This window comes from Engystomops pustulosus, chromosome 2, assembly GCF_040894005.1.
Source record: "Engystomops pustulosus chromosome 2, aEngPut4.maternal, whole genome shotgun sequence".
Taxonomy (NCBI): domain Eukaryota; kingdom Metazoa; phylum Chordata; class Amphibia; order Anura; family Leptodactylidae; genus Engystomops; species Engystomops pustulosus.
Genome location: NC_092412.1, coordinates 11,594,417 through 11,618,252, shown reverse-complemented (window position 1 = coordinate 11,618,252; position 23,836 = coordinate 11,594,417). Strand labels below are relative to the sequence as shown.

The following is a 23,836-nucleotide window of genomic DNA, read 5'->3' as shown; positions in this document are numbered from 1 at the left end:
GCCTGCAGGGGAACAGGATTAAAGTGCATAGCAACCACGGACCATTCCTCCTGACGAAGCCGTTTGGCGAAACGCGCGTCGAGGCAATCACCGGGTTGAGACCTTGATACTGGTGACCGGCACACACCATCTAACTCTGCACCAAAAGAAAGGTAAAAAAAACCACATATGTTTCTTAGATAGTGATTGCACAGCGATAAGGAAAACAGTAAGATTTAGGTGCAGTCTAACCTTTGTTTGGCCGGGCAAGTAAGGATGCAATAAGTATTTTATATTCACCAGCTAAGGTCTCTCCCGTTTAGTGCATTAAGTTTTTAATCTTTCTACACTTTTCTACTTTTTCTATGTTTTTAAAACAAATGTTTTTGCTGTCCCCCCTGAGACTTTTTTTCCAGATAATCCCATGGCATTGCTTAAACTAAGTGAAAGAACCCATGTTTTGTATCTTTTAAAGTTGAATTCTAAATAAAAGATAACTTTTAATACTCTACTGCCACCTAGTGTCGTTTAGTTATAGGTGTAATCGGAAGGATTATAATTGTGGTATATCCAGGAATATCCACCGACGCATTCCTGGAGGAAGAAAGCCATTGCTTTGGACAACATGTCGGTGGATATTCCTGTTTGTCCTTCTGGACCATCCGTACCTTGTGGGTGACGTCACCGGTACATCTGTTTTTACTAGTCTGACTTAGCGAAGCTACCGGCCGGGGCTTCGCTATTGCTCAGCTATTGCTTGGACTACAACGGGGACTATAGTGTGAACCTGGACCAAAGAAATCACACTGTTGGATTCATTTTGCTGGACCCGCGGAAACCCGCTAGAGGGGGTGCTACAGGTTAGTGTTCCACCAAAACATGACAACTGATACCAGCGACGGCAACGGTTCCAATCATACCCATAGCGTGCGCCCTCGTGATCCCTAACATTTTCTTTGCAAGACCGAATAAACCCCGACACGTGTTTCGCCACGATATGGCTTCTTCTGGGAGAGCCGATTGGCCGATATGGTTACACTGCCAGATCCTACCGTAGCCAAAATAGTCACAGTGACCCCAGAAGAAGCCAATATTGTCAAAGTGCCCTCACAGCAGCCACTGTAGTCGCAGTGACCCAACTGGAGCCAAATTGGTAACAATACCACATTAGCCAAAAATAGCCAAATGCCTGCACCACGTCACCCAAATTAAGCACAGCGCCCCCACAATAATCTAAGGACCCCACACAGTAGCCCGGCCAAGGCCACCCCGAAGCCTAAGAAAGTCACCAAAGAGCCCCCACAACTGCCAAAAAGCCACAGTAGCTGCAACAAGTAAAAAAGAAAAAAGGAATTGCGCACCATGAGACCGCTGGATCGTTAGGATTAGTCCACCAGTCGGGCTCAGCTTCCATTTCATAAGCTGCTGCTACGGGACGAGGAAAGCCGAGCTCTGATTGGACGCCACAAGCAACAGAACAGTCACGCTCACAGACACTTCCACGATGCGGCGACCTGCGCAGGGTCACGCGCACCACAAGTCAAAGGCAGCGACTGACAAGGCAGAGCAGCGGGCTTCTACGCCTTACACTACGGCAGAGTCACAGGTAAAATATAGCCCCGCACCAACAACTTGAAAGATTGCCTCCAGGTGCGGCAGCCGACAGGAGAAGCTGGCAGCTCCCCGAGTAGTCGCACATTCACTGCCGTGCGCAGATCGGGAGCGCCCACCACCTTCACTTCCTCCTCTGAGAGAAAGAAGAAATGGGCTACACCAACCTCCTTCATAGGAGAACTTATGGACTGTACCATCACCCTTACCTCTTCTGAGGCTGACTGATTCTCCCCTTCACAAGGGATGCAATGGACCAGTCCACTTTCCCATCACCTTTGCCGCCGCCGTCGACGACGACGACGTTTGCAGAAGGGGGTATTAAATATTAAAAGTCCAACTTGAAAATGCTGCTCACCTGCTGGGAGCAGCCCCGGGGAGCACAACATCTTCCTCACAGTGATCTCCATCTTGAACTTGACTTTCTATGACAACTTGTCAAACCCACCATGGGGTTTCCACACTAGGCTGCCACCATAGACTTGGCTCACTGACACTCTGCGTATGTAGTGTTATTTACAGAGAGTTGTCCCACAATCTAGGCGGCTAGTCTGCGACTACAGTACTGATTTGTCCCAAGTAGAAGTAGAATTTTGAACTTCATAGGTGACATGTCTTCTCCTCTGGGTTTGGAACTACATGGCGAACTTTCCCTGCCATGACTTATTGCTGCACAATTAAACGTTCTATGAGGAGCCAAAGTGAAATCTCCACACTGCACCCCTAAGAACAACACAGTCACTTTCATTACAATTCCACCTGGATAACAGAATGTATTGTGCTGCCACATATTGGAAATATTTAGCTATTTATGGCAGTGGGAGAAAGGCCTTCAGCCATAGCGGTGATGTCAGGATGTCTGCAGTCCACCTGTGAGCCAATCAAAGCCTTACCTCTCACTCCACAGCTGACCGGGCTGCTTAACCTTTATATATCATAGATACCCCTCACACACACCACAAGACAACACCAAATGATTATAGAGTTGATGCAGGGGGCACTGGATGATGATAGTGTTATTGTAGAGGGCAATAGATAATGATAGTGTGGATGTAGGGGGCACTGGATGATGACAGTGTAGATGTAGGGGGGAACGGATGATGACAGCGTTGATGTAGGGGGCACTGGATGATGATGATAGTGTTATTGCAGGGGGCAACGGATGATGAAAGTGTTGATGTAAGGGGCTCTGGATGGAGATAGTGATGATGCAGGGGCACTGGGTGATGATAGTGATGATGTAGGGGGCACTGGATGATGATATTATTGGTGTAGGGGACTCTGGATGATGATAGTGCTATTGCAGGGGGCACTGGGTGATGATGTAGGGGGCACTGGATGATGATATTATTGGTGCAGGGGGCTCTGGATGATGATAGTGATGATGCAGGGGCACTGGATGATGATAGTGATGGTGTAGGGGGCTCTGGATGATGATAGTATTGGTGTAGGGGGCACTGGATGATGATAGGGATGATGCAGGGGGCTCTGGATGATGATAGTGATGATGGAGGGGGCACTGGATGATGATAGTGATGATGGAGGGGGCACTGGATGATGATAGTGATGATGGAGGGGGCTCTGGATGGTGATAGTATTGTTGTAAGGGGCACTGGATGGTGATAGGGATGATGCATGGGGCACTGGATGATGATATTATTGGCGTAGGGGGCTCTGGATGATGATAGGGATGATGCAGGGGGCACCGGATGATGATACATTGTGGCTGCGGCCTCCTTGGATGTCCCTGTGGACGGGGCCGGGGCCGGTGACAGCTCCTCGGGATGTCCTATCCATGGACAGGGCAGGACGGGGAGGCCGGGGCCGCCTGTGTGTTACCCTCCCGCGCTCTCGGCAGCCCCAGCTCTTCCCCGGATGGGACAATCAGACTTGTGCGCGGCAGATCCTGTGGGGAAGATCCCAGTGACGGTGACAAGTGCGGGGAGGAGAAGCCGGCAGCTCCCGCGCCAGTGCGATCTCCGCACAATCACGGCGACGCGCGGATCGGGAGGACCATGGCGGAGATCCCGGGGCCCCCCTGCCGGCTCCCGCCCAGCGCCTCCGCCAGTGACGGCTGCACACGGTCAGAGAGGTTGTCGGGGAGTGGGGAGTCAGGGGGGGAGCGCGCGGGCCTGTCCGCTGGTGTCCGCTAAGGGGCTGCTCTCCCGGGCAGGGAAGCACACGGGCAGAGCGGGGCTTCGCTCAAGCACTGACAGTCGGCAGCGGCGCTCAGCGTCAGCCAATAGGAGCGGAGGACGATGCCACTCGGCAGCCAATCAGAGCGCCGCCGTTGTAGATATAAGAGGCGGGAGAGCGCGCTGCTCGCGATTCACGAACTGTCAGCAGAGTTTTGTGTGCGAGTCCCTTCATATCTGAAGATGGCAGAAACCGCGCCCGCCGCCGCAGCTCCCCCTGCCGCCGAACCGGCCGCCAAGGCCAAGAAGCAGCCCAAGAAGGCCGCTGCCGCCAAGAAGAGCGCCAAGAAGCCCTCCGGCCCCAGCGTCTCCGAGCTCATCATCAAAGCCGTGTCCGCCTCCAAGGAGCGCAGCGGGGTGTCCCTGGCCGCCCTCAAGAAGGCCCTGGCTGCCGGCGGCTACGACGTCGACAAGAATAACAGCCGCCTCAAGCTGGCCATCAAGGCGCAGGTCACCAAGGGCACCCTGCTCCAGGTCAAAGGCAGCGGCGCCTCCGGCTCCTTCAAGCTCAACAAGAAGCAGCTCGACACCAAGGACAAGGCGGCCAAGAAGAAGCCCGCAGCGGCCAAGCCCAAGAAGCCGGCCGCCGCCAGCGCCAAGAAAGCGCCCAAGTCTCCTAAGAAGCCCAAGAAGGCTCCCAGCGCCGCCAAGAGCCCCAAAAAGGCCAAGAAGCCTGCAGCAGCGGCGGCCAAGAGCCCCAAGAAAGCGGCCAAGAAGCCCAAGGCCGCCCCGAAGCCCAAGAAAGTCACCAAGAGCCCGGCTAAGAAGGCGGCCAAGCCCAAAGCTGCTGCCGCCAAGAGCCCGGCTAAGAAGAAGGCCGCTACTAAAGCCAAGAAGCCCGCGGCCAAGAAGTAAGCGGGAGCCGCCCTGTGCCCTTCCATATAAACCCCCCACAAAGGCTCTTCTCAGAGCCACCACCTCCTCCCCGACAGAGCTCTTACCCACAGCCCGCCGCACAGTATAAGCCGCCGGGTCATACCCCTCCAGCCCCCCGCCGCCACCAGCGTCACACTCCCGGGGACGTGGCCGGACTTCCACATGAGTCGTCCGCTCACTATGGGGGGAACAGAGCATCCCGGGAGGGGGCGAGGGCTTACAGCGTCTACAGTGGGACGGGGCCGCAGAGTAGTGAGCGGGAGGTGATGGGGGTCTATGTGCCCGCGCAGCCTGCATGCTGCTGAGGGTGGAGGCACTGGCAGTGCCCTGTGTGGATGGTGACAGGTGCGGGGGGAGCGCTCTGCAGTGATTGGGGCAGCGGTTGACACTTCCACGCGGGAGGGGAGGTTATCACCGGACGTTACGTCTATCCGCCTCTGTTAGCCAATGGCTGCTCGCTGTTTTTCCTCTTGTTTTGGCGGGCTTACGAATGAGCCAATGAAGTCGATGGGCGGGCTATACTTGAGCCAATGAGGACGAGTGCGGGAGCATAAATATCGCGCTCCGTGCCGGTTTCCTCACATCGCCGCTATTTGTGTGTGAGAGAAAGAAAAAAAACCATGGCCAGAACTAAGCAGACCGCCCGCAAGTCCACCGGAGGCAAAGCGCCCCGCAAGCAGCTGGCTACCAAGGCAGCCAGGAAAAGCGCGCCCGCCACCGGCGGAGTCAAGAAGCCTCACCGCTACCGCCCCGGCACCGTGGCTCTCCGCGAGATCCGCCGTTACCAGAAGTCCACCGAGCTGCTCATCAGGAAGCTGCCCTTCCAGCGCCTGGTCAGAGAGATCGCTCAGGACTTCAAGACCGACCTGCGCTTCCAGAGCTCTGCCGTCATGGCGCTGCAGGAGGCCAGCGAGGCCTATCTGGTCGGCCTCTTCGAGGACACCAACCTGTGCGCCATCCACGCCAAGAGAGTCACCATCATGCCCAAAGACATCCAGCTGGCCCGCAGGATCCGCGGCGAGAGGGCCTAAGTCCTCCCCGGGTACCGTCCTACAAAACACAAAGGCTCTTTTCAGAGCCACCCACATCCTCCACAGGACGAGCTCAATAACCCCCACCTCCTCACACCCCACGTGTACCCTGCAGCCGGGGCGCTGCCTTCTATGACCGCTTTTCTACAGCCGCCGCCACCTCTCAGGCCTCTTGTCTATCTACAGGGAGACGCCGCGCTGCTCCCCAGGCTCCTAGTGCTGTCAGCGATGTCCCCTCCTCCCCAGGACAGGAATCGCTGCCCAGCGACACAAATATATAAAAAGTATATATATGTAAAATAGTAGTCTATTTTGTGTAGGATGTGTAAAGCGCTACGGAATATGATGGCGCTATACAAATAAATTGTAATGGCGGTATAGAGCGTGTTCTGCCACAGCACAAATCCTAAACCACACACCTGACTAGTCACTGCCGAACCACACCCGTTCTGCCTCTCTGGTCACACCCGCAGCTGCGCTCACGGTCACAGTGCGAGGCGTTTGGGTTCTCTACCCCCCCAGTTACTGCCAGAGCTCCACACCTTTTTGGTCGCATGCCACTGCTGCGCTCCTCGGTGACTCTAGTCCTAGTTAGATCTGCAGTTTTCTATATTTCATCTCTATGTACATGTAGATGTGCAACCCCTCCCTCAGTTTGCCCGCCGCTCTCATGAGGCGGGAGTCTTTGTGCTGGGGGCCGCACACAGCGATGTAGCAGGGATTGTAGAAAGAGCGGGGGATTCAAAATGATGATACGTTCAGCGTTCAGCCAATAGGTGGCTAGGGGGAGGAGAGCTCAAGGACACGCCCCTTTCGTCACCACCGGTAGTTCTCTATCTGGTCCTCTCATTGTGTATATAAAAGAGACCTCGTCCAACGCAGTTACATTCGTTGTCTTACACGAGAGCGAGAAGATGTCTGGACGCGGCAAAGGAGGAAAGGGTCTTGGAAAAGGAGGCGCCAAGAGGCACAGGAAGGTGCTGCGTGATAACATCCAGGGAATCACCAAGCCCGCCATCCGCCGCCTGGCTCGCAGAGGAGGAGTCAAGCGTATCTCCGGCCTCATCTACGAGGAGACCCGCGGCGTCCTCAAGGTGTTCCTGGAGAACGTCATCCGGGACGCTGTCACCTACACCGAGCACGCCAAGAGGAAGACCGTCACCGCCATGGACGTGGTGTACGCGCTCAAGCGCCAGGGCCGCACTCTCTACGGCTTCGGAGGTTAAGACTCGTGCCCACCCGGCTCCATCTCACCCCCAAAGGCTCTTTTCAGAGCCACCCACCTCCTCCTAGAGAAGAGCTCGCACTCTGATGCTTTTGTTTCATACCGCTGTCTGTAGTCTAACACTCATCCCCTTGCCTCTAGATGTTTCCTGTGACTTGTAATGCGCTACGGAATGTGATGGCGCTACAGAAACGTAGCTTATTATCGAGCCCCCGCTGCTGGGGCCGCCGCAGTGCGGATTCTGGCGCTAATGAGAGCTGGGCCGGGGCTGTGTCAAATCAGCCCCGCGGCTGCTGCACAACATCTTTTGCCTAACGGAGGGGGAGGCTTATAGGAGCGGCTGGAGGAGATACCGCGGGCACTACACGTGTAACGGGGTGCATATGGCTGTTAGGCGCCCGGGCCAGATTTGAATTTTACCCTCCCTCCTCCGCACATAATCTCTCAGTGCTGCCGTTTTATGGCTTCTCCTACATACGGGACTGTTCGTTGCATCGCGATGACGCTGCGACAGCCGCAACACCTGAGTGCCTGTGTACTGCTCACACTACCCGGGCGTCTGCCGGGACACGGCGTCCAGGCATCCGCAGGCCACCACAAGAAGCGTCTGACACACAATCACTCGGGGCTCAGCATCTGCTCTAATAAAAGCCGTCAGTCTGACACAACACTGACGAGCGGGCGCGCGCCTGCCTGCCTGCCTGTCTGTGTCACCCGCCTCCCCCGGCTATTTATCCAGGCCGCCTCCCAGTGTCTTATCCAAGCATCCGCTTGGACACCAGGAGACGCTGCAAGTTCCCCAGTCCTACATGTTTGTCCCAATAACCGTGTAATATCCCTTGGATTCATGTGTCACCACTGCGCCCATCTCTTCCTGTTGTACAGAGGACGCACCCCGAGTGTTGTTACAACATTCCGCCCTATGCCCGCATGTATCAGTGGCCCCCGGGATGAGCACCAGCGACTGTCACGCCTCACCTAACAGTAGAAACGGCTGATAAGAGATTTACACACGGGGGTACCGTTGTACTTGACTCGGGATCGGGATGAGTGAGAGAAGGGTGAGCTCTGTTGTGGAGAGGGTGGGTGGCTCTTAGAAGAGCCTTTGGGGTGTTTGAGGTGCCGGGTAGGCAGGCGGGAGGCCGCTTACTTGGCGCTGGTGTACTTGGTGACGGCCTTGGTGCCCTCGGACACGGCGTGCTTGGCCAGCTCTCCGGGCAGCAGCAGGCGGACGGCGGTCTGGATCTCCCGGGAGGTGATGGTGGAGCGCTTGTTGTAGTGAGCCAGGCGGGAGGCTTCCCCTGCGATGCGCTCGAAGATGTCGTTGACGAAGGAGTTCATGATGCCCATGGCCTTGGAGGAGATGCCGGTGTCGGGGTGCACCTGCTTGAGCACCTTGTAGACGTAGATGGCGTAACTCTCCTTCCTGGTCTTCCTACGCTTCTTGCCGTCCTTCTTCTGGGCCTTGGTGACGGCTTTCTTGGAGCCCTTCTTGGGCGCTGGCGCGGACTTGGCGGGATCAGGCATGATGCAGCGGTTACTATTATCCGAGACACGGAGAACAATGTCCCGCACCTCCCCGCGCCGCGGTATTTATAGCCGGGCTATGCAAATGAGCGACGCCGGCTGCTCGCCCTGCTATTGGAGGAGCGAGTCGTGTCATCTCCGTGTTCACTGCTGAACCACGCCTCCTCATGCTGGTTGGTGAGTCTAAGAGCCGCGCCTCTATTGGTAGGATTTCAATCCGGCCAATGACAGAGAGTGAGGAGCGGGCGGGAAGGTATAAGAGGCGGCAGGAGGCGGCTGAGCGGCATCAGTCGTACTGAATCTCTAGCATCATGTCTGGACGTGGCAAACAAGGAGGAAAGGTCCGCGCTAAGGCCAAGACCCGCTCATCCCGGGCCGGCCTGCAGTTCCCCGTCGGTCGTGTGCACAGGCTCCTCCGCAAGGGCAACTACGCCGAGAGAGTCGGGGCCGGCGCTCCCGTCTACCTGGCCGCCGTGCTCGAGTACCTCACCGCTGAGATCCTCGAGCTGGCCGGCAACGCCGCCCGGGACAACAAGAAGACCCGCATCATCCCCCGCCACCTGCAGCTGGCCGTGCGCAACGACGAGGAGCTCAACAAGCTGCTGGGAGGAGTCACCATCGCCCAGGGAGGCGTCCTGCCCAACATCCAGGCCGTGCTGCTGCCCAAGAAGACCGAGAGCAGCAAGCCCGCCAAGAGCAAGTGAGCGCCGCCGCCGCTGCTGCTCCAGCACCCGATCCCCACTACACACAAAGGCTCTTCTAAGAGCCACCCACCTCCTCCTGACAGAGCTGCAGCCCCGGGTGTCTCCCCGGTACATCACACACACTCTCTATACAATACTACGTGTACACCACACATTATACTGCTCGTGTCTGCGCTCCCCCGCCTCTATCGCTCTCCTGCCGGTGTCACTAGTTGCTAGCGGCTACACAAAGGGGATGGATGTGACCGCCCGCCCCGCAGGCTGCGCCCCGACTCTCCGTCACTGGGGGGCGCTGCACCCTCCCGGCCGGGCACGGCATCTCCGGGAGCCGAGGAGGATGGCGCTCGCCCTCCACGCAGGGACGGAGCTGCGGCTGTTGACGTCACACAGAGCGAGCGAACGAGCGGGAGATTCAAACCCCCCCCCAACAACTTTCCGACTGAGAACTAAATGGTTCTACACTAGATCTGCAGGATTGTCCACCAGGTGGCGCTTTTTGGGAAATGGTCACATTGCCCCCAACAGTAGCCAATATAGTCCCAGTGGCGTCAAAAGATTCACAATGCTACCCGATTGGGCAATATTATTACCCCTAAACATATGAAAGAATTAAAAAAATAAATAATAAAGTAGCTAGTAAAATGTAAATTTTATTACATTCAAATACCAATGCTGAACAAGTTAAAATTGACACACAAATGGAGGAACAACATACAGAAACAAACTATTACACAAGGGCCCGAGTGTACACAACAGAAGCAATCAATGGTGTTCCCTGCACTTTTTGCAGTGTACTAAGTAAGTAGTGCCGAAAACGGTCTCAAAACTAATCAGACTCTGACCAAGGCATGAAACAGAAAAGGGTAATGAATAATTCGCACATATGCCCAAAAATAAAGAAATTCCTGCATCCAAAGCCTGCAGGGGAACAGGATTAAAGTGCATAGCAACCACGGACCATTCCTCCTGACGAAGCCGTTTGGCGAAACGCGCGTCGAGGCAATCACCGGGTTGAGACCTTGATACTGGTGACCGGCACACACCATCTAACTCTGCACCAAAAGAAAGGTAAAAAAAACCACATATGTTTCTTAGATAGTGATTGCACAGCGATAAGGAAAACAGTAAGATTTAGGTGCAGTCTAACCTTTGTTTGGCCGGGCAAGTAAGGATGCAATAAGTATTTTATATTCACCAGCTAAGGTCTCTCCCGTTTAGTGCATTAAGTTTTTAATCTTTCTACACTTTTCTACTTTTTCTATGTTTTTAAAACAAATGTTTTTGCTGTCCCCCCTGAGACTTTTTTTCCAGATAATCCCATGGCATTGCTTAACCCCTTAAGGACGCAGGGTTTTTCGGCCGATTTCTCGCTCTCCAACTTCAAAAATCCATAACTTTTTCATTTTTACGTGTACAGACCTGTGTGAGGGCTTATTTTGTGCGTAACAAATTTTACTTTCCCGTGATGTTATTTATTTTAACATGCCGTGTACTGCGTAGCTGAAAAAAAATTCCAAATGTGGAAAAATTGAAAAAAAACGTCACGTGCGTCACGTTCTTGTGGGCTCAGTTTTTACGACTTTCACTCTTCGCTCCAAATAACACGCCTACTTTATTCTTTGGTTCGGTGCGATCGCGGTGATACCAAATTTAGATTTAGATTTAGTTTTAATACATTTTCAAAAATTAAACGAATGTGTACAAAAAAGAAAAAAAAAATTTCGCCATCTTCTGACGCTAATAACTTTTTCATACTTTGGCGCACGGAGATGTGTGAGGTGTCATTTTTTGCCAAATGAGGCGACGTTTTCATTGCTACCGTTTTGAGGTCTGTGCGATATTTTGATCATTTTTTATTTCATTTTTTATGTTATGTAAAAAGGTGTAAAAGTCGCATTTCGGACATTTGGGCGTCATTTCCCGCCTCGGAGGTCACCGCCGTCCGTAACCGTTTTTATATTTTGATAGGTCGGGCATTTTGGGACGCGGCGATACCTAATATGTTTGTGATTTTTACTGTTTATTATGTTTTATATCCGTTCTAGGGAAAGGGGGGTGATTTGAACTTTTAATATTTTATTAATTTTTTTTATTTTTTAAACTTTTTTTTTTCTTTTTTTTTTCACTATCTTTTAGACCATCTAGGGTACATTAACCCTAGATGGTCAGATCGCTCCTACCATATACTGCAATACTTCTGTATTGCAATATATGGCATTTTTGCAGCACATTCATTACAATGAGCCACTGGCTCATTGTAACGAATCTGCAGCTGCCAGATAGCCTCGTGTCAAAAGAAGACACGAGGCTACCATGGCAACCGATCGCCGCCCCCCGATGACGTTCGGGGGCGTGGCGATCGAAAAAAAGATGGCGGCGCCCGCGCGCCGCCGTCTTTTAAGTGCCGCCGGCGACTTTGCCGGCGGCAACGGGGGGGTTAATAGCCGCGATCGGTGCTAGCACCGACCGCGGTTATTAGCAGTGGGGGTTTTATGCATTTTGCAAAAACCCCCACCTTTGTATGAAGAGGACTCAGCCCGTGAGCCCTCTTCATACATCCCTTATACCTCTGCGCCGTAGAGCTACGGCGCAGAGCGTTAAGGGGTTAAACTAAGTGAAAGAACCCATGTTTTGTATCTTTTAAAGTTGAATTCTAAATAAAAGATAACTTTTAATACTCTACTGCCACCTAGTGTCGTTTAGTTATAGGTGTAATCGGAAGGATTATAATTGTGGTATATCCAGGAATATCCACCGACGCATTCCTGGAGGAAGAAAGCCATTGCTTTGGACAACATGTCGGTGGATATTCCTGTTTGTCCTTCTGGACCATCCGTACCTTGTGGGTGACGTCACCGGTACATCTGTTTTTACTAGTCTGACTTAGCGAAGCTACCGGCCGGGGCTTCGCTATTGCTCAGCTATTGCTTGGACTACAACGGGGACTATAGTGTGAACCTGGACCAAAGAAATCACACTGTTGGATTCATTTTGCTGGACCCGCGGAAACCCGCTAGAGGGGGTGCTACAGGTTAGTGTTCCACCAAAACATGACAACTGATACCAGCGACGGCAACGGTTCCAATCATACCCATAGCGTGCGCCCTCGTGATCCCTAACATTTTCTTTGCAAGACCGAATAAACCCCGACACGTGTTTCGCCACGATATGGCTTCTTCTGGGAGAGCCGATTGGCCGATATGGTTACACTGCCAGATCCTACCGTAGCCAAAATAGTCACAGTGACCCCAGAAGAAGCCAATATTGTCAAAGTGCCCTCACAGCAGCCACTGTAGTCGCAGTGACCCAACTGGAGCCAAATTGGTAACAATACCACATTAGCCAAAAATAGCCAAATGCCTGCACCACGTCACCCAAATTAAGCACAGCGCCCCCACAATAATCTAAGGACCCCACACAGTAGCCCGGCCAAGGCCACCCCGAAGCCTAAGAAAGTCACCAAAGAGCCCCCACAACTGCCAAAAAGCCACAGTAGCTGCAACAAGTAAAAAAGAAAAAAGGAATTGCGCACCATGAGACCGCTGGATCGTTAGGATTAGTCCACCAGTCGGGCTCAGCTTCCATTTCATAAGCTGCTGCTACGGGACGAGGAAAGCCGAGCTCTGATTGGACGCCACAAGCAACAGAACAGTCACGCTCACAGACACTTCCACGATGCGGCGACCTGCGCAGGGTCACGCGCACCACAAGTCAAAGGCAGCGACTGACAAGGCAGAGCAGCGGGCTTCTACGCCTTACACTACGGCAGAGTCACAGGTAAAATATAGCCCCGCACCAACAACTTGAAAGATTGCCTCCAGGTGCGGCAGCCGACAGGAGAAGCTGGCAGCTCCCCGAGTAGTCGCACATTCACTGCCGTGCGCAGATCGGGAGCGCCCACCACCTTCACTTCCTCCTCTGAGAGAAAGAAGAAATGGGCTACACCAACCTCCTTCATAGGAGAACTTATGGACTGTACCATCACCCTTACCTCTTCTGAGGCTGACTGATTCTCCCCTTCACAAGGGATGCAATGGACCAGTCCACTTTCCCATCACCTTTGCCGCCGCCGTCGACGACGACGACGTTTGCAGAAGGGGGTATTAAATATTAAAAGTCCAACTTGAAAATGCTGCTCACCTGCTGGGAGCAGCCCCGGGGAGCACAACATCTTCCTCACAGTGATCTCCATCTTGAACTTGACTTTCTATGACAACTTGTCAAACCCACCATGGGGTTTCCACACTAGGCTGCCACCATAGACTTGGCTCACTGACACTCTGCGTATGTAGTGTTATTTACAGAGAGTTGTCCCACAATCTAGGCGGCTAGTCTGCGACTACAGTACTGATTTGTCCCAAGTAGAAGTAGAATTTTGAACTTCATAGGTGACATGTCTTCTCCTCTGGGTTTGGAACTACATGGCGAACTTTCCCTGCCATGACTTATTGCTGCACAATTAAACGTTCTATGAGGAGCCAAAGTGAAATCTCCACACTGCACCCCTAAGAACAACACAGTCACTTTCATTACAATTCCACCTGGATAACAGAATGTATTGTGCTGCCACATATTGGAAATATTTAGCTATTTATGGCAGTGGGAGAAAGGCCTTCAGCCATAGCGGTGATGTCAGGATGTCTGCAGTCCACCTGTGAGCCAATCAAAGCCTTACCTCTCACTCCACAGCTGACCGGGCTGCTTAACCTTTATATATCATAGATACCCCTCACACACACCACAAGACAACACCAAATGATTATAGAGTTGATGCAGGGGGCACTGGATGATGATAGTGTTATTGTAGAGGGCAATAGATAATGATAGTGTGGATGTAGGGGGCACTGGATGATGACAGTGTAGATGTAGGGGGGAACGGATGATGACAGCGTTGATGTAGGGGGCACTGGATGATGATGATAGTGTTATTGCAGGGGGCAACGGATGATGATAGTGTTGATGTAAGGGGCTCTGGATGGAGATAGTGATGATGCAGGGGCACTGGGTGATGATAGTGATGATGTAGGGGGCACTGGATGATGATATTATTGGTGTAGGGGACTCTGGATGATGATAGTGCTATTGCAGGGGGCACTGGGTGATGATGTAGGGGGCACTGGATGATGATATTATTGGTGCAGGGGGCTCTGGATGATGATAGTGATGATGCAGGGGCACTGGATGATGATAGTGATGGTGTAGGGGGCTCTGGATGATGATAGTATTGGTGTAGGGGGCACTGGATGATGATAGGGATGATGCAGGGGGCTCTGGATGATGATAGTGATGATGGAGGGGGCACTGGATGATGATAGTGATGATGGAGGGGGCACTGGATGATGATAGTGATGATGGAGGGGGCTCTGGATGGTGATAGTATTGTTGTAAGGGGCACTGGATGGTGATAGGGATGATGCATGGGGCACTGGATGATGATATTATTGGCGTAGGGGGCTCTGGATGATGATAGGGATGATGCAGGGGGCACCGGATGATGATACATTGTGGCTGCGGCCTCCTTGGATGTCCCTGTGGACGGGGCCGGGGCCGGTGACAGCTCCTCGGGATGTCCTATCCATGGACAGGGCAGGACGGGGAGGCCGGGGCCGCCTGTGTGTTACCCTCCCGCGCTCTCGGCAGCCCCAGCTCTTCCCCGGATGGGACAATCAGACTTGTGCGCGGCAGATCCTGTGGGGAAGATCCCAGTGACGGTGACAAGTGCGGGGAGGAGAAGCCGGCAGCTCCCGCGCCAGTGCGATCTCCGCACAATCACGGCGACGCGCGGATCGGGAGGACCATGGCGGAGATCCCGGGGCCCCCCTGCCGGCTCCCGCCCAGCGCCTCCGCCAGTGACGGCTGCACACGGTCAGAGAGGTTGTCGGGGAGTGGGGAGTCAGGGGGGGAGCGCGCGGGCCTGTCCGCTGGTGTCCGCTAAGGGGCTGCTCTCCCGGGCAGGGAAGCACACGGGCAGAGCGGGGCTTCGCTCAAGCACTGACAGTCGGCAGCGGCGCTCAGCGTCAGCCAATAGGAGCGGAGGACGATGCCACTCGGCAGCCAATCAGAGCGCCGCCGTTGTAGATATAAGAGGCGGGAGAGCGCGCTGCTCGCGATTCACGAACTGTCAGCAGAGTTTTGTGTGCGAGTCCCTTCATATCTGAAGATGGCAGAAACCGCGCCCGCCGCCGCAGCTCCCCCTGCCGCCGAACCGGCCGCCAAGGCCAAGAAGCAGCCCAAGAAGGCCGCTGCCGCCAAGAAGAGCGCCAAGAAGCCCTCCGGCCCCAGCGTCTCCGAGCTCATCATCAAAGCCGTGTCCGCCTCCAAGGAGCGCAGCGGGGTGTCCCTGGCCGCCCTCAAGAAGGCCCTGGCTGCCGGCGGCTACGACGTCGACAAGAATAACAGCCGCCTCAAGCTGGCCATCAAGGCGCAGGTCACCAAGGGCACCCTGCTCCAGGTCAAAGGCAGCGGCGCCTCCGGCTCCTTCAAGCTCAACAAGAAGCAGCTCGACACCAAGGACAAGGCGGCCAAGAAGAAGCCCGCAGCGGCCAAGCCCAAGAAGCCGGCCGCCGCCAGCGCCAAGAAAGCGCCCAAGTCTCCTAAGAAGCCCAAGAAGGCTCCCAGCGCCGCCAAGAGCCCCAAAAAGGCCAAGAAGCCTGCAGCAGCGGCGGCCAAGAGCCCCAAGAAAGCGGCCAAGAAGCCCAAGGCCGCCCCGAAGCCCAAGAAAGTCACCAAGAGCCCGGCTAAGAAGGCGGCCAAGCCCAAAGCTGCTGCCGCCAAGAGCCCGGCTAAGAAGAAGGCCGCTACTAAAGCCAAGAAGCCCGCGGCCAAGAAGTAAGCGGGAGCCGCCCTGTGCCCTTCCATATAAACCCCCCACAAAGGCTCTTCTCAGAGCCACCACCTCCTCCCCGACAGAGCTCTTACCCACAGCCCGCCGCACAGTATAAGCCGCCGGGTCATACCCCTCCAGCCCCCCGCCGCCACCAGCGTCACACTCCCGGGGACGTGGCCGGACTTCCACATGAGTCGTCCGCTCACTATGGGGGGAACAGAGCATCCCGGGAGGGGGCGAGGGCTTACAGCGTCTACAGTGGGACGGGGCCGCAGAGTAGTGAGCGGGAGGTGATGGGGGTCTATGTGCCCGCGCAGCCTGCATGCTGCTGAGGGTGGAGGCACTGGCAGTGCCCTGTGTGGATGGTGACAGGTGCGGGGGGAGCGCTCTGCAGTGATTGGGGCAGCGGTTGACACTTCCACGCGGGAGGGGAGGTTATCACCGGACGTTACGTCTATCCGCCTCTGTTAGCCAATGGCTGCTCGCTGTTTTTCCTCTTGTTTTGGCGGGCTTACGAATGAGCCAATGAAGTCGATGGGCGGGCTATACTTGAGCCAATGAGGACGAGTGCGGGACACCCATTATCAGTAGTTCACCTGCAGTCTTTTATTAGAGTAGATGCGGAGCCCCGTCCAGGAAGCCCCGAGTGATTGTGTGTGTGTGTGTGACGCCCTGTGGTGTATCAGAAGCTTCTTGCGGCCGTGCAGTGTCCCGGGGCCCTATAACGCGTGACAAGGCTTACACCTCAGCAGATGCCCGGGCAGTGCATAGACACTCAATGTCATGGCTGTCGCAGCGTCATCGCATCGGTAGGAGAAGCCATGAGCGACAGCGCGGCTCCGGTGTGCGGAGGGATTCAGCGGGAAACTCAAATCTGACTCTCGCGCGAACAACCATATGCACACCGTGTAGTGCCCGCGGTATCTCAATCAGTCGCTCGTGCCCTCTCATAAGCCTCCCCCGTTAATTAAGAGATCATCCGCACTGCGGCGGCCCGGGGATAAGTTAGGTGTCTATTGCGCCATCACATTCCGTAGTGCATCACAGGAGATCTATAGGGGCAAGGGGATTACAGACAGCGGTATGAAACAAGCAGCAGAGTGCGAGCTCTTCTCTAGGAGGAGGTGGGTGGCTCTGAAAAGAGCCTTTGGGGGTGAGATGGAGCCGGGTGGGTACGAGTCTTAACCTCCGAAGCCGTAGAGAGTGCGGCCCTGGCGCTTGAGCGCGTACACCACGTCCATGGCGGTGACGGTCTTCCTCTTGGCGTGCTCGGTGTAGGTGACGGCGTCACGGATGACGTTCTCCAGGAACACCTTGAGGACGCCGCGGGTCTCCTCGTAGATGAGGCCGGAGATACGCTTGACTCCTCCTCTGCGAGCCAGGCGGCGGATGGCGGGCTTGGTGATTCCCTGGATGTTATCACGCAGCACCTTCCTGTGCCTCTTGGCGCCTCCTTTTCCAAGACCCTTTCCTCCTTTGCCGCGTCCAGACATGATCTCTGTTTCGTGAAAGACAGTGAATGTTGTTTCTTCTGCCGAGGTCTCCTTTATATACACAGTGAGACGACCAGATAGAGAACTACTGGTGTGACGAAAGGGGCGTGCCCTTATTCTCTCCTCCCCTGACCACCTATTGGCTGAACACTGAACGTGTCATAATTTTGAATTCCCCGCTCTTTCTACAATCCCTGCTACATCGCTGTGTGTGGAGAGCACAAAGACTCCCGCCTCATGAGAGCGGCGGATAAACTGAGGGAGGGGTGCACATCTACATGTAAATGTTATATAGAAAGTGCAGATCTAACTGTAAATGGAGATGAAATATAGAGATTGCGGATCTAGAACTAGGACTAGAGTCGCCGAGGAGCGCAGTAGTGGCTTGCGACCACCTCTGGCGGTAATCAGGGAGGCTGAGAACCCAAACGGCTCGCACTGTGACCAGAGGGAGAGAACGGGGAGCGCAGCTGTGTGAGGTTTATGACCTGTGCTGTGGCAGGACACGCTCCATACTGTTCATATTTTTTCTGTATAGCACCATCATACTGTAGCGCTATACAAATAACACGGGACATATACAAACATATCTATAGTAGTATTTTTTTATTTTTTTTTTTAAATATGTATGTATTGTGTCGCTGGGCAGCGATTCCTGTCCTGGGGAGGAGGGGACATCGCTGACAGCACTAGAAGCCGGGGGAGGAGCGCAGCGTCTCCCTGCAGACAGATATGAGGCCTTAGAGGATAGGAGCGGCTGCAAAAGAGCGGTCATAGAAGGGTTCACGTGGGGTGTGAGGAGGTGGGGGTTATTGAGCTCGTCCTGTGGAGGATGTGGGTGGCTCTGAAAAGAGCCTTTGTGTTGTGTAGGACGGTACCCGCCCGGGGAGGACTTAGGCCCTCTCGCCGCGGATCCTGCGGGCCAGCTGGATGTCTTTGGGCATGATGGTGACTCTCTTGGCGTGGATGGCGCACAGGTTAGTGTCCTCGAAGAGGCCGACCAGATAGGCCTCGCTGGCCTCCTGCAGCGCCATGACTGCAGAGCTCTGGAAGCGCAGGTCGGTCTTGAAGTCCTGAGCGATCTCTCTGACCAGGCGCTGGAAGGGCAGCTTCCTGATGAGCAGCTCGGTGGACTTCTGGTAACGGCGGATCTCGCGGAGAGCCACGGTGCCGGGGCGGTAGCGGTGAGGCTTCTTGACTCCGCCGGTGGCGGGCGCGCTCTTCCTGGCGGCCTTGGTAGCCAGCTGCTTGCGGGGCGCTTTGCCTCCGGTGGACTTGCGGGCGGTCTGCTTGGTTCTGGCCATGGTTCTCTCTCACACACAAATAGCGGTGATATGAGGAAACGGGAACTGAGCGCAATATTTATGCTCCAGCACTCGTTCTCATTGGCTCAGGTGTAGCCCGCCCATTGACTCCGTTGGCTCGTTCGTAAACCCGCCTAAACAAGGGGAAAGACAGCGAGCAGCCATTGGCTAATTGAGGCCGATAGACGTAACTTCCGGTGATAACGTCCCCTCCCGCCTGGAAGTGTCAACCGCTGCCCCAATCACTGCAGAGCGCTCCCCCCGCACCTGTCACCATCCACACAGGGCACTGCCAGTGCCTCCACCCTCAGCAGCATGCAGGGTGCGCGGGCACATAGACCCCCATCACCTCCCGCTCTCTACTCTGCGGCCCCGTCCCCTGTAGACGCTGTAAGCCCTCGCCCCCTCCCGGGATGCTCTGTCCCCCCCATAGTGAGCGGACGACTCATGTGGAAGTCCGGCCACGTCCCCGGGAGTGTGACGCTGGTGGCGGCGGCGGGGGGCTGGAGGGGTATGACCCGGCGGCTTATACTGTGCGGCGGGCTGTGGGTAAGAGCTCTGTCGGGGAGGAGGTGGTGGCTCTGAGAAGAGCCTTTGTGGGGGGTTTATATGGAAGGGCACAGGCCGGCTCCCGCTTACTTCTTGGCCGCGGGCTTCTTGGCTTTAGTAGCGGCCTTCTTCTTAGCCGGGCTCTTGGCGGCAGCAGCTTTGGGCTTGGCCGCCTTCTTAGCCGGGCTCTTGGTGACTTTCTTGGGCTTCGGGGCGGCCTTGGGCTTCTTGGCCGCTTTCTTGGGGCTCTTGGCCGCCGCTGCTGCAGGCTTCTTGGCCTTTTTGGGGCTCTTGGCGGCGCTGGGAGCCTTCTTGGGCTTCTTAGGAGACTTGGGCGCTTTCTTGGCGCTGGCGGCGGCCGGCTTCTTGGGCTTGGCCGCTGCGGGCTTCTTCTTGGCCGCCTTGTCCTTGGTGTCGAGCTGCTTCTTGTTGAGCTTGAAGGAGCCGGAGGCGCCGCTGCCTTTGACCTGGAGCAGGGTGCCCTTGGTGACCTGCGCCTTGATGGCCAGCTTGAGGCGGCCGTTGTTCTTGTCGACGTCGTAGCCGCCGGCAGCCAGGGCCTTCTTGAGGGCGGCCAGGGACACCCCGCTGCGCTCCTTGGAGGCGGACACGGCTTTGATGATGAGCTCGGAGACGCTGGGGCCGGAGGGCTTCTTGGCGCTCTTCTTGGCGGCAGCGGCCTTCTTGGGCTGCTTCTTGGCCTTGGCGGCCGGTTCGGCGGCAGGGGGAGCTGCGGCGGCGGGCGCGGTTTCTGCCATCTTCAGATATGACGGGACTCGCACACAAAACTCTGCTGACAGTTCGTGAATCGCGAGCAGCGCGCTCTCCCGCCTCTTATATCTACAACGGCGGCGCTCTGATTGGCTGCCGAGTGGCATCGTCCTCCGCTCCTATTGGCTGACACTGAGCGCCGCTGCCGACTGTCAGTGCTTGAGCGAAGCTCCGCTCTGCCCGTGTGCTTCCCTGCCCGGGAGAGCAGCCCCTTAGCGGACACCAGCGGACAGGCCCGCGCGCTCCCCCCCTGACTCCCCACTCCCCGACAACCTCTGTGACCGTGTGCAGCCGTCACTGGCGGAGGCGCTGGGCGGGAGCCGGCAGGGGGGCCCCGGGATCTCCGCCATGGTCCTCCCGATCCGCGCGTCGCCGTGATTGTGCGGAGATAGCACTGGCGCGGGAGCTGCCGGCTTCTCCTCCCCGCACTTGTCACCGTCACTGGGATCTTCCCCACAGGATCTGCCGCGCACAAGTCTTATTGTCCCATCCGGGGAAGAGCTGGGGCTGCCGAGAGCGCGGGAGGGTAACACACAGGCGGCCCCGGCCTCCCCGTCCTGCCCTGTCCATGGATAGGACATCACGAGGAGCTGTCACCGGCCCCGGCCCCGTCCACAGGAAGATCCAAGGAGGCTGCAGCCACAATGTATCATCATCCAGTGCCCCCTGCATCATCCCTATCATCATCCAGTGCCCCCTGCATCATCCCTATCATCATCCAGTGCCCCCTACATCTACACTATCATCATCCAGAGCCCCATGCATCATCACTATCATCATCCAGTGCCCCTTGCATCAACACTATCAATATCCAGTGCCCACTACATCTACACTATCATCATCCAGAGCCCCATGCATCATCACTATCATCATCCAGTGCCCCCTACATCATCAATATCATCATCCAGTGCCCCCTACATCATCACTATCATCATCCAGTGCCCCCTACCTCATCACTATCATCATCCAGTGCCCCCTGCATCATCACTATCATCATCCAGTGCCCCCTACATCATCACTATCATCATCCAGTGCCCCCTGCATCATCACTATCATCATCCAGTGCCCCCTGCATCATCACTATCATCATCCAGTGCCCCCTACATCATCACTATCATCATCCAGTGCCCCCTGCATCATCACTATCATCATCCAGTGCCCCCTGCATCATCACTATCATCATTCAGTGCCCCCTGCATCATCACTATCATCATCCAGTGCCCCCTGCAAAAGTACTACAATCATTTTGTTTTGTCGTATTGGTATATTTATATATATATATATATATATATATATATATATGTGTGTGTGTGTGTGTGGTAGGAGGGGGGGGGGGGGGTTAGGTATGTATGATATGTGTAGGTAAAACAGCCCGGTCAGCTGTGGTGTGAGGGGTACAGCCATGGATTGGCTCACAGGTGGAGCGTTGAATCTCAATATGTGATAAACAAGACAAAGGTGACCTAGCACAGCCCAGTCAAGTATAGCTTGACAGTCAAGTATATGTGGCAGAAAAATACATTCTGTTATCCAGTTGGAATTATAATGAAAGTGACTGTGTTTTTCTTAGGGGCGCAGTGGGGAGATGTCACTTTGGCTCCTCATAGAAAGTCTGGTGAAAAATTATGCAACAATAAGTCATGGCGGGGAAAGTCCACCATGAAGTTCTGAAACCAGTGGAGAAGACATGTCACCTATGAAGTCCAAAATTCTACTCCTACCTGTGACAAATCAGTACTGTAGTCACAGACTAGCCACTTAGATTGTGGAACAACTCTCTGCTTACATAGTGTGATTTAGTGTAGAGTCAGTTGGGACTGTGGACTTGGCTCACTGAGTATGGAAACCCTGAGGTGGGGTTGACCTAGAAAGACAAGTTTCAAGATGGAGTTCACTGTGAGGAAGACGCTGTGCTCCTGGGGGCTGCTTCCAGCAGGCGGAAGGCATTTTCAAGTTGGACTAGTGTCTGACCAGTAGCAATGTTAAAACTTTTAAACATGAATACCCCCTTCTGCAAACGTCGTCGTCGTCGACGGCGGCGGCAAAAGGAATTGGAAAGTGGACTGATCCATTGCATCCCCTGTGAAGGGGAGAACGAGTCAGTTATTTACACTTTTTTTTTTGGTCTCAGAAGAGGTAAGGGTGATGGTAGAGTCCATAAGTTCTCCTATGAAGGAGGTTGGTGTAGCCCATTTCTTCTTTCTCTCAGAGGAGGAAGTGTGAAGGTGGTGGGCGCTCCCGATCTGCGCCTGGCAGTGAATGTGCTTCCCCTCCCCCTCCCCGCCGCGGCGCTTGTAGGCGATCTTTCAAGTTGTGGTGCGGGGCTGCATTTTACCTGTGACCCTGCCGTCTCCATCATCTCTCGCAGGCCGGTCAGATGAAGGCCCTTTGCAGGCAGCACGATCATAGTAAAGCACCTGCCTGGCACGATCACTGCCTTCAGGGTCCGTAGGCCGGGAAAGGCCTTTGACTTGTGGTGGGGGTGACCCCGCGCGGGGAAGTGTCTGGACGCCACAAGCAACAGAAGAGTCCCGCTCACAATCAGCGCTCAGCTTTCATTTTCCCACAGCAGTGTATAAAATGGGAGCAGGGAGCAGGGAGCAGGAGTCTGACGACGAGTTCTTCCTTTATTTTTGTTGCAGCTGCTGTGGGAAACTGTGACTATTGGCTGTTGTGGGCCAATGTACTGTGACTACTGGCTACTGTGGCGTTGTGTGGGACACTCTGATTATTATGGCTACTGTGTGGCTCTGGTTATTGTGGGGGCGCTGTGCTTAATTTGGGTGATGCGTGGGACACCAGGACTGTATTGGCTATTGTGGGGCCGGCTTATGGCTAATGTGGTAAAACCACAATTTGGCCACAGTTGGGTCACTGCGACGACAGTGGCTGCTCTGAGGGCACTCTGACAATATTCTCTACGCTGGGGTCACTGTGAACATAGTCTACTTGGGGGCAACATGGTTATATTGGCTACCCTGAGGTTAGGTGCTGTGACTTTTTTGGCTAGGGTAAGATCTGGCACTGTAAAAATACTGGCCAATGCGAAAGCCTCTTCCTTCTTCTCACGCTCCTATTGGTGCCTAGCGGCACTCAGCTATTTGCTGGTGATATTACTCCTCTGTCCTCACAGCGTGTATCCGCACCACTAAACATAAAGACAAAGTAAGTAAAATATTCACACGCTTATGTGGATCTCGTTCCTGTCGACTCCTCCATCCGGGGGTATGACGCGCATCCAGAACCGCCCCCTAACGGCATCAGCTGGGGGGGTGACACTGGTATCGCGTCCATTGTAATGCGGTTCCCTTGGGATTCACTGGTGATCTCAAAGGTATATGGCGATTTCTACAGAGAGCGCTGGAGTGATATGTGCGTATGATAACACGAGTGGGGCTTAGAATAGAGCGCGATGGGGGAAATATTCTTGGCGATCTTATACGGGGTACCTTTTTTCCGGTCGATTAGCCACTCGCATATATACTGGTAAATTATTGTGTACCAATGGGTACGACATAGGGGCCCCTGGATAGAGACAAGGTTCCTTTCCCTACAGGAGGGCCCTCTGCTCTAATGCTATCAATGTCCAGTGCCACTTTTACATTCTTTTTCTGACATCACTATTCACATCCGTTATTTGCATCAATTATTAAGCATTTCATGTTGTAGTATTGTTGAATTTGCGTATCGGGAAGATGCATTACTTGCAAGGACTTATGACCTAAAAAAAAAACAAAAAAAAAAA

The 23,836-nt window shown here is 54.6% G+C and overlaps 9 protein-coding genes across 9 annotated transcripts; 5 read left to right on the top strand and 4 right to left on the bottom strand.

The window, feature by feature from the left end:
• The first annotated feature begins 3,968 nt into the window (after positions 1 to 3,968).
• Positions 3,969 to 4,640, top strand: LOC140116408 (histone H1A-like). Its single transcript, XM_072132938.1, has one exon. It carries the CDS (start codon positions 3,969 to 3,971, stop codon positions 4,638 to 4,640), a length of 672 nt encoding a protein of 223 aa, XP_071989039.1.
• Positions 4,641 to 5,164: 524 nt separating this feature from the next.
• On the top strand, positions 5,165 to 6,113 carry LOC140116409 (histone H3). The gene has a single exon (XM_072132939.1). The coding sequence runs from the start codon at positions 5,282 to 5,284 to the stop codon at positions 5,690 to 5,692; it is 411 nt and encodes a 136-aa protein (XP_071989040.1). The 5' UTR covers positions 5,165 to 5,281; the 3' UTR covers positions 5,693 to 6,113.
• Positions 6,114 to 6,593: 480 nt separating this feature from the next.
• LOC140116407 (histone H4) lies at positions 6,594 to 6,972 on the top strand. The gene has a single exon (XM_072132937.1). The coding sequence runs from the start codon at positions 6,607 to 6,609 to the stop codon at positions 6,916 to 6,918; it is 312 nt and encodes a 103-aa protein (XP_071989038.1). The 5' UTR covers positions 6,594 to 6,606; the 3' UTR covers positions 6,919 to 6,972.
• A 1,091-nt stretch (positions 6,973 to 8,063) lies between these two features.
• LOC140116406 (histone H2B type 1-O-like) lies at positions 8,064 to 8,447 on the bottom strand. The gene has a single exon (XM_072132936.1). The coding sequence runs from the start codon at positions 8,442 to 8,444 to the stop codon at positions 8,064 to 8,066; it is 381 nt and encodes a 126-aa protein (XP_071989037.1). The 5' UTR covers positions 8,445 to 8,447.
• A 308-nt stretch (positions 8,448 to 8,755) lies between these two features.
• LOC140117201 (histone H2A type 1-like) lies at positions 8,756 to 10,051 on the top strand. Its single transcript, XM_072133689.1, has one exon. It carries the CDS (start codon positions 8,756 to 8,758, stop codon positions 9,146 to 9,148), a length of 393 nt encoding a protein of 130 aa, XP_071989790.1. The 3' UTR covers positions 9,149 to 10,051.
• A 5,257-nt stretch (positions 10,052 to 15,308) lies between these two features.
• Positions 15,309 to 15,980, top strand: LOC140116405 (histone H1A-like). Its single transcript, XM_072132934.1, has one exon. It carries the CDS (start codon positions 15,309 to 15,311, stop codon positions 15,978 to 15,980), a length of 672 nt encoding a protein of 223 aa, XP_071989035.1.
• A 1,121-nt stretch (positions 15,981 to 17,101) lies between these two features.
• On the bottom strand, positions 17,102 to 17,490 carry LOC140116404 (histone H4). Its single transcript, XM_072132933.1, has one exon. It carries the CDS (start codon positions 17,465 to 17,467, stop codon positions 17,156 to 17,158), a length of 312 nt encoding a protein of 103 aa, XP_071989034.1. The 5' UTR covers positions 17,468 to 17,490; the 3' UTR covers positions 17,102 to 17,155.
• A 611-nt stretch (positions 17,491 to 18,101) lies between these two features.
• LOC140116403 (histone H3) lies at positions 18,102 to 18,780 on the bottom strand. The gene has a single exon (XM_072132932.1). The coding sequence runs from the start codon at positions 18,769 to 18,771 to the stop codon at positions 18,361 to 18,363; it is 411 nt and encodes a 136-aa protein (XP_071989033.1). The 5' UTR covers positions 18,772 to 18,780; the 3' UTR covers positions 18,102 to 18,360.
• A 626-nt stretch (positions 18,781 to 19,406) lies between these two features.
• On the bottom strand, positions 19,407 to 20,078 carry LOC140116402 (histone H1A-like). Its single transcript, XM_072132931.1, has one exon. The coding sequence runs from the start codon at positions 20,076 to 20,078 to the stop codon at positions 19,407 to 19,409; it is 672 nt and encodes a 223-aa protein (XP_071989032.1).
• Positions 20,079 to 23,836: the final 3,758 nt, after the last annotated feature.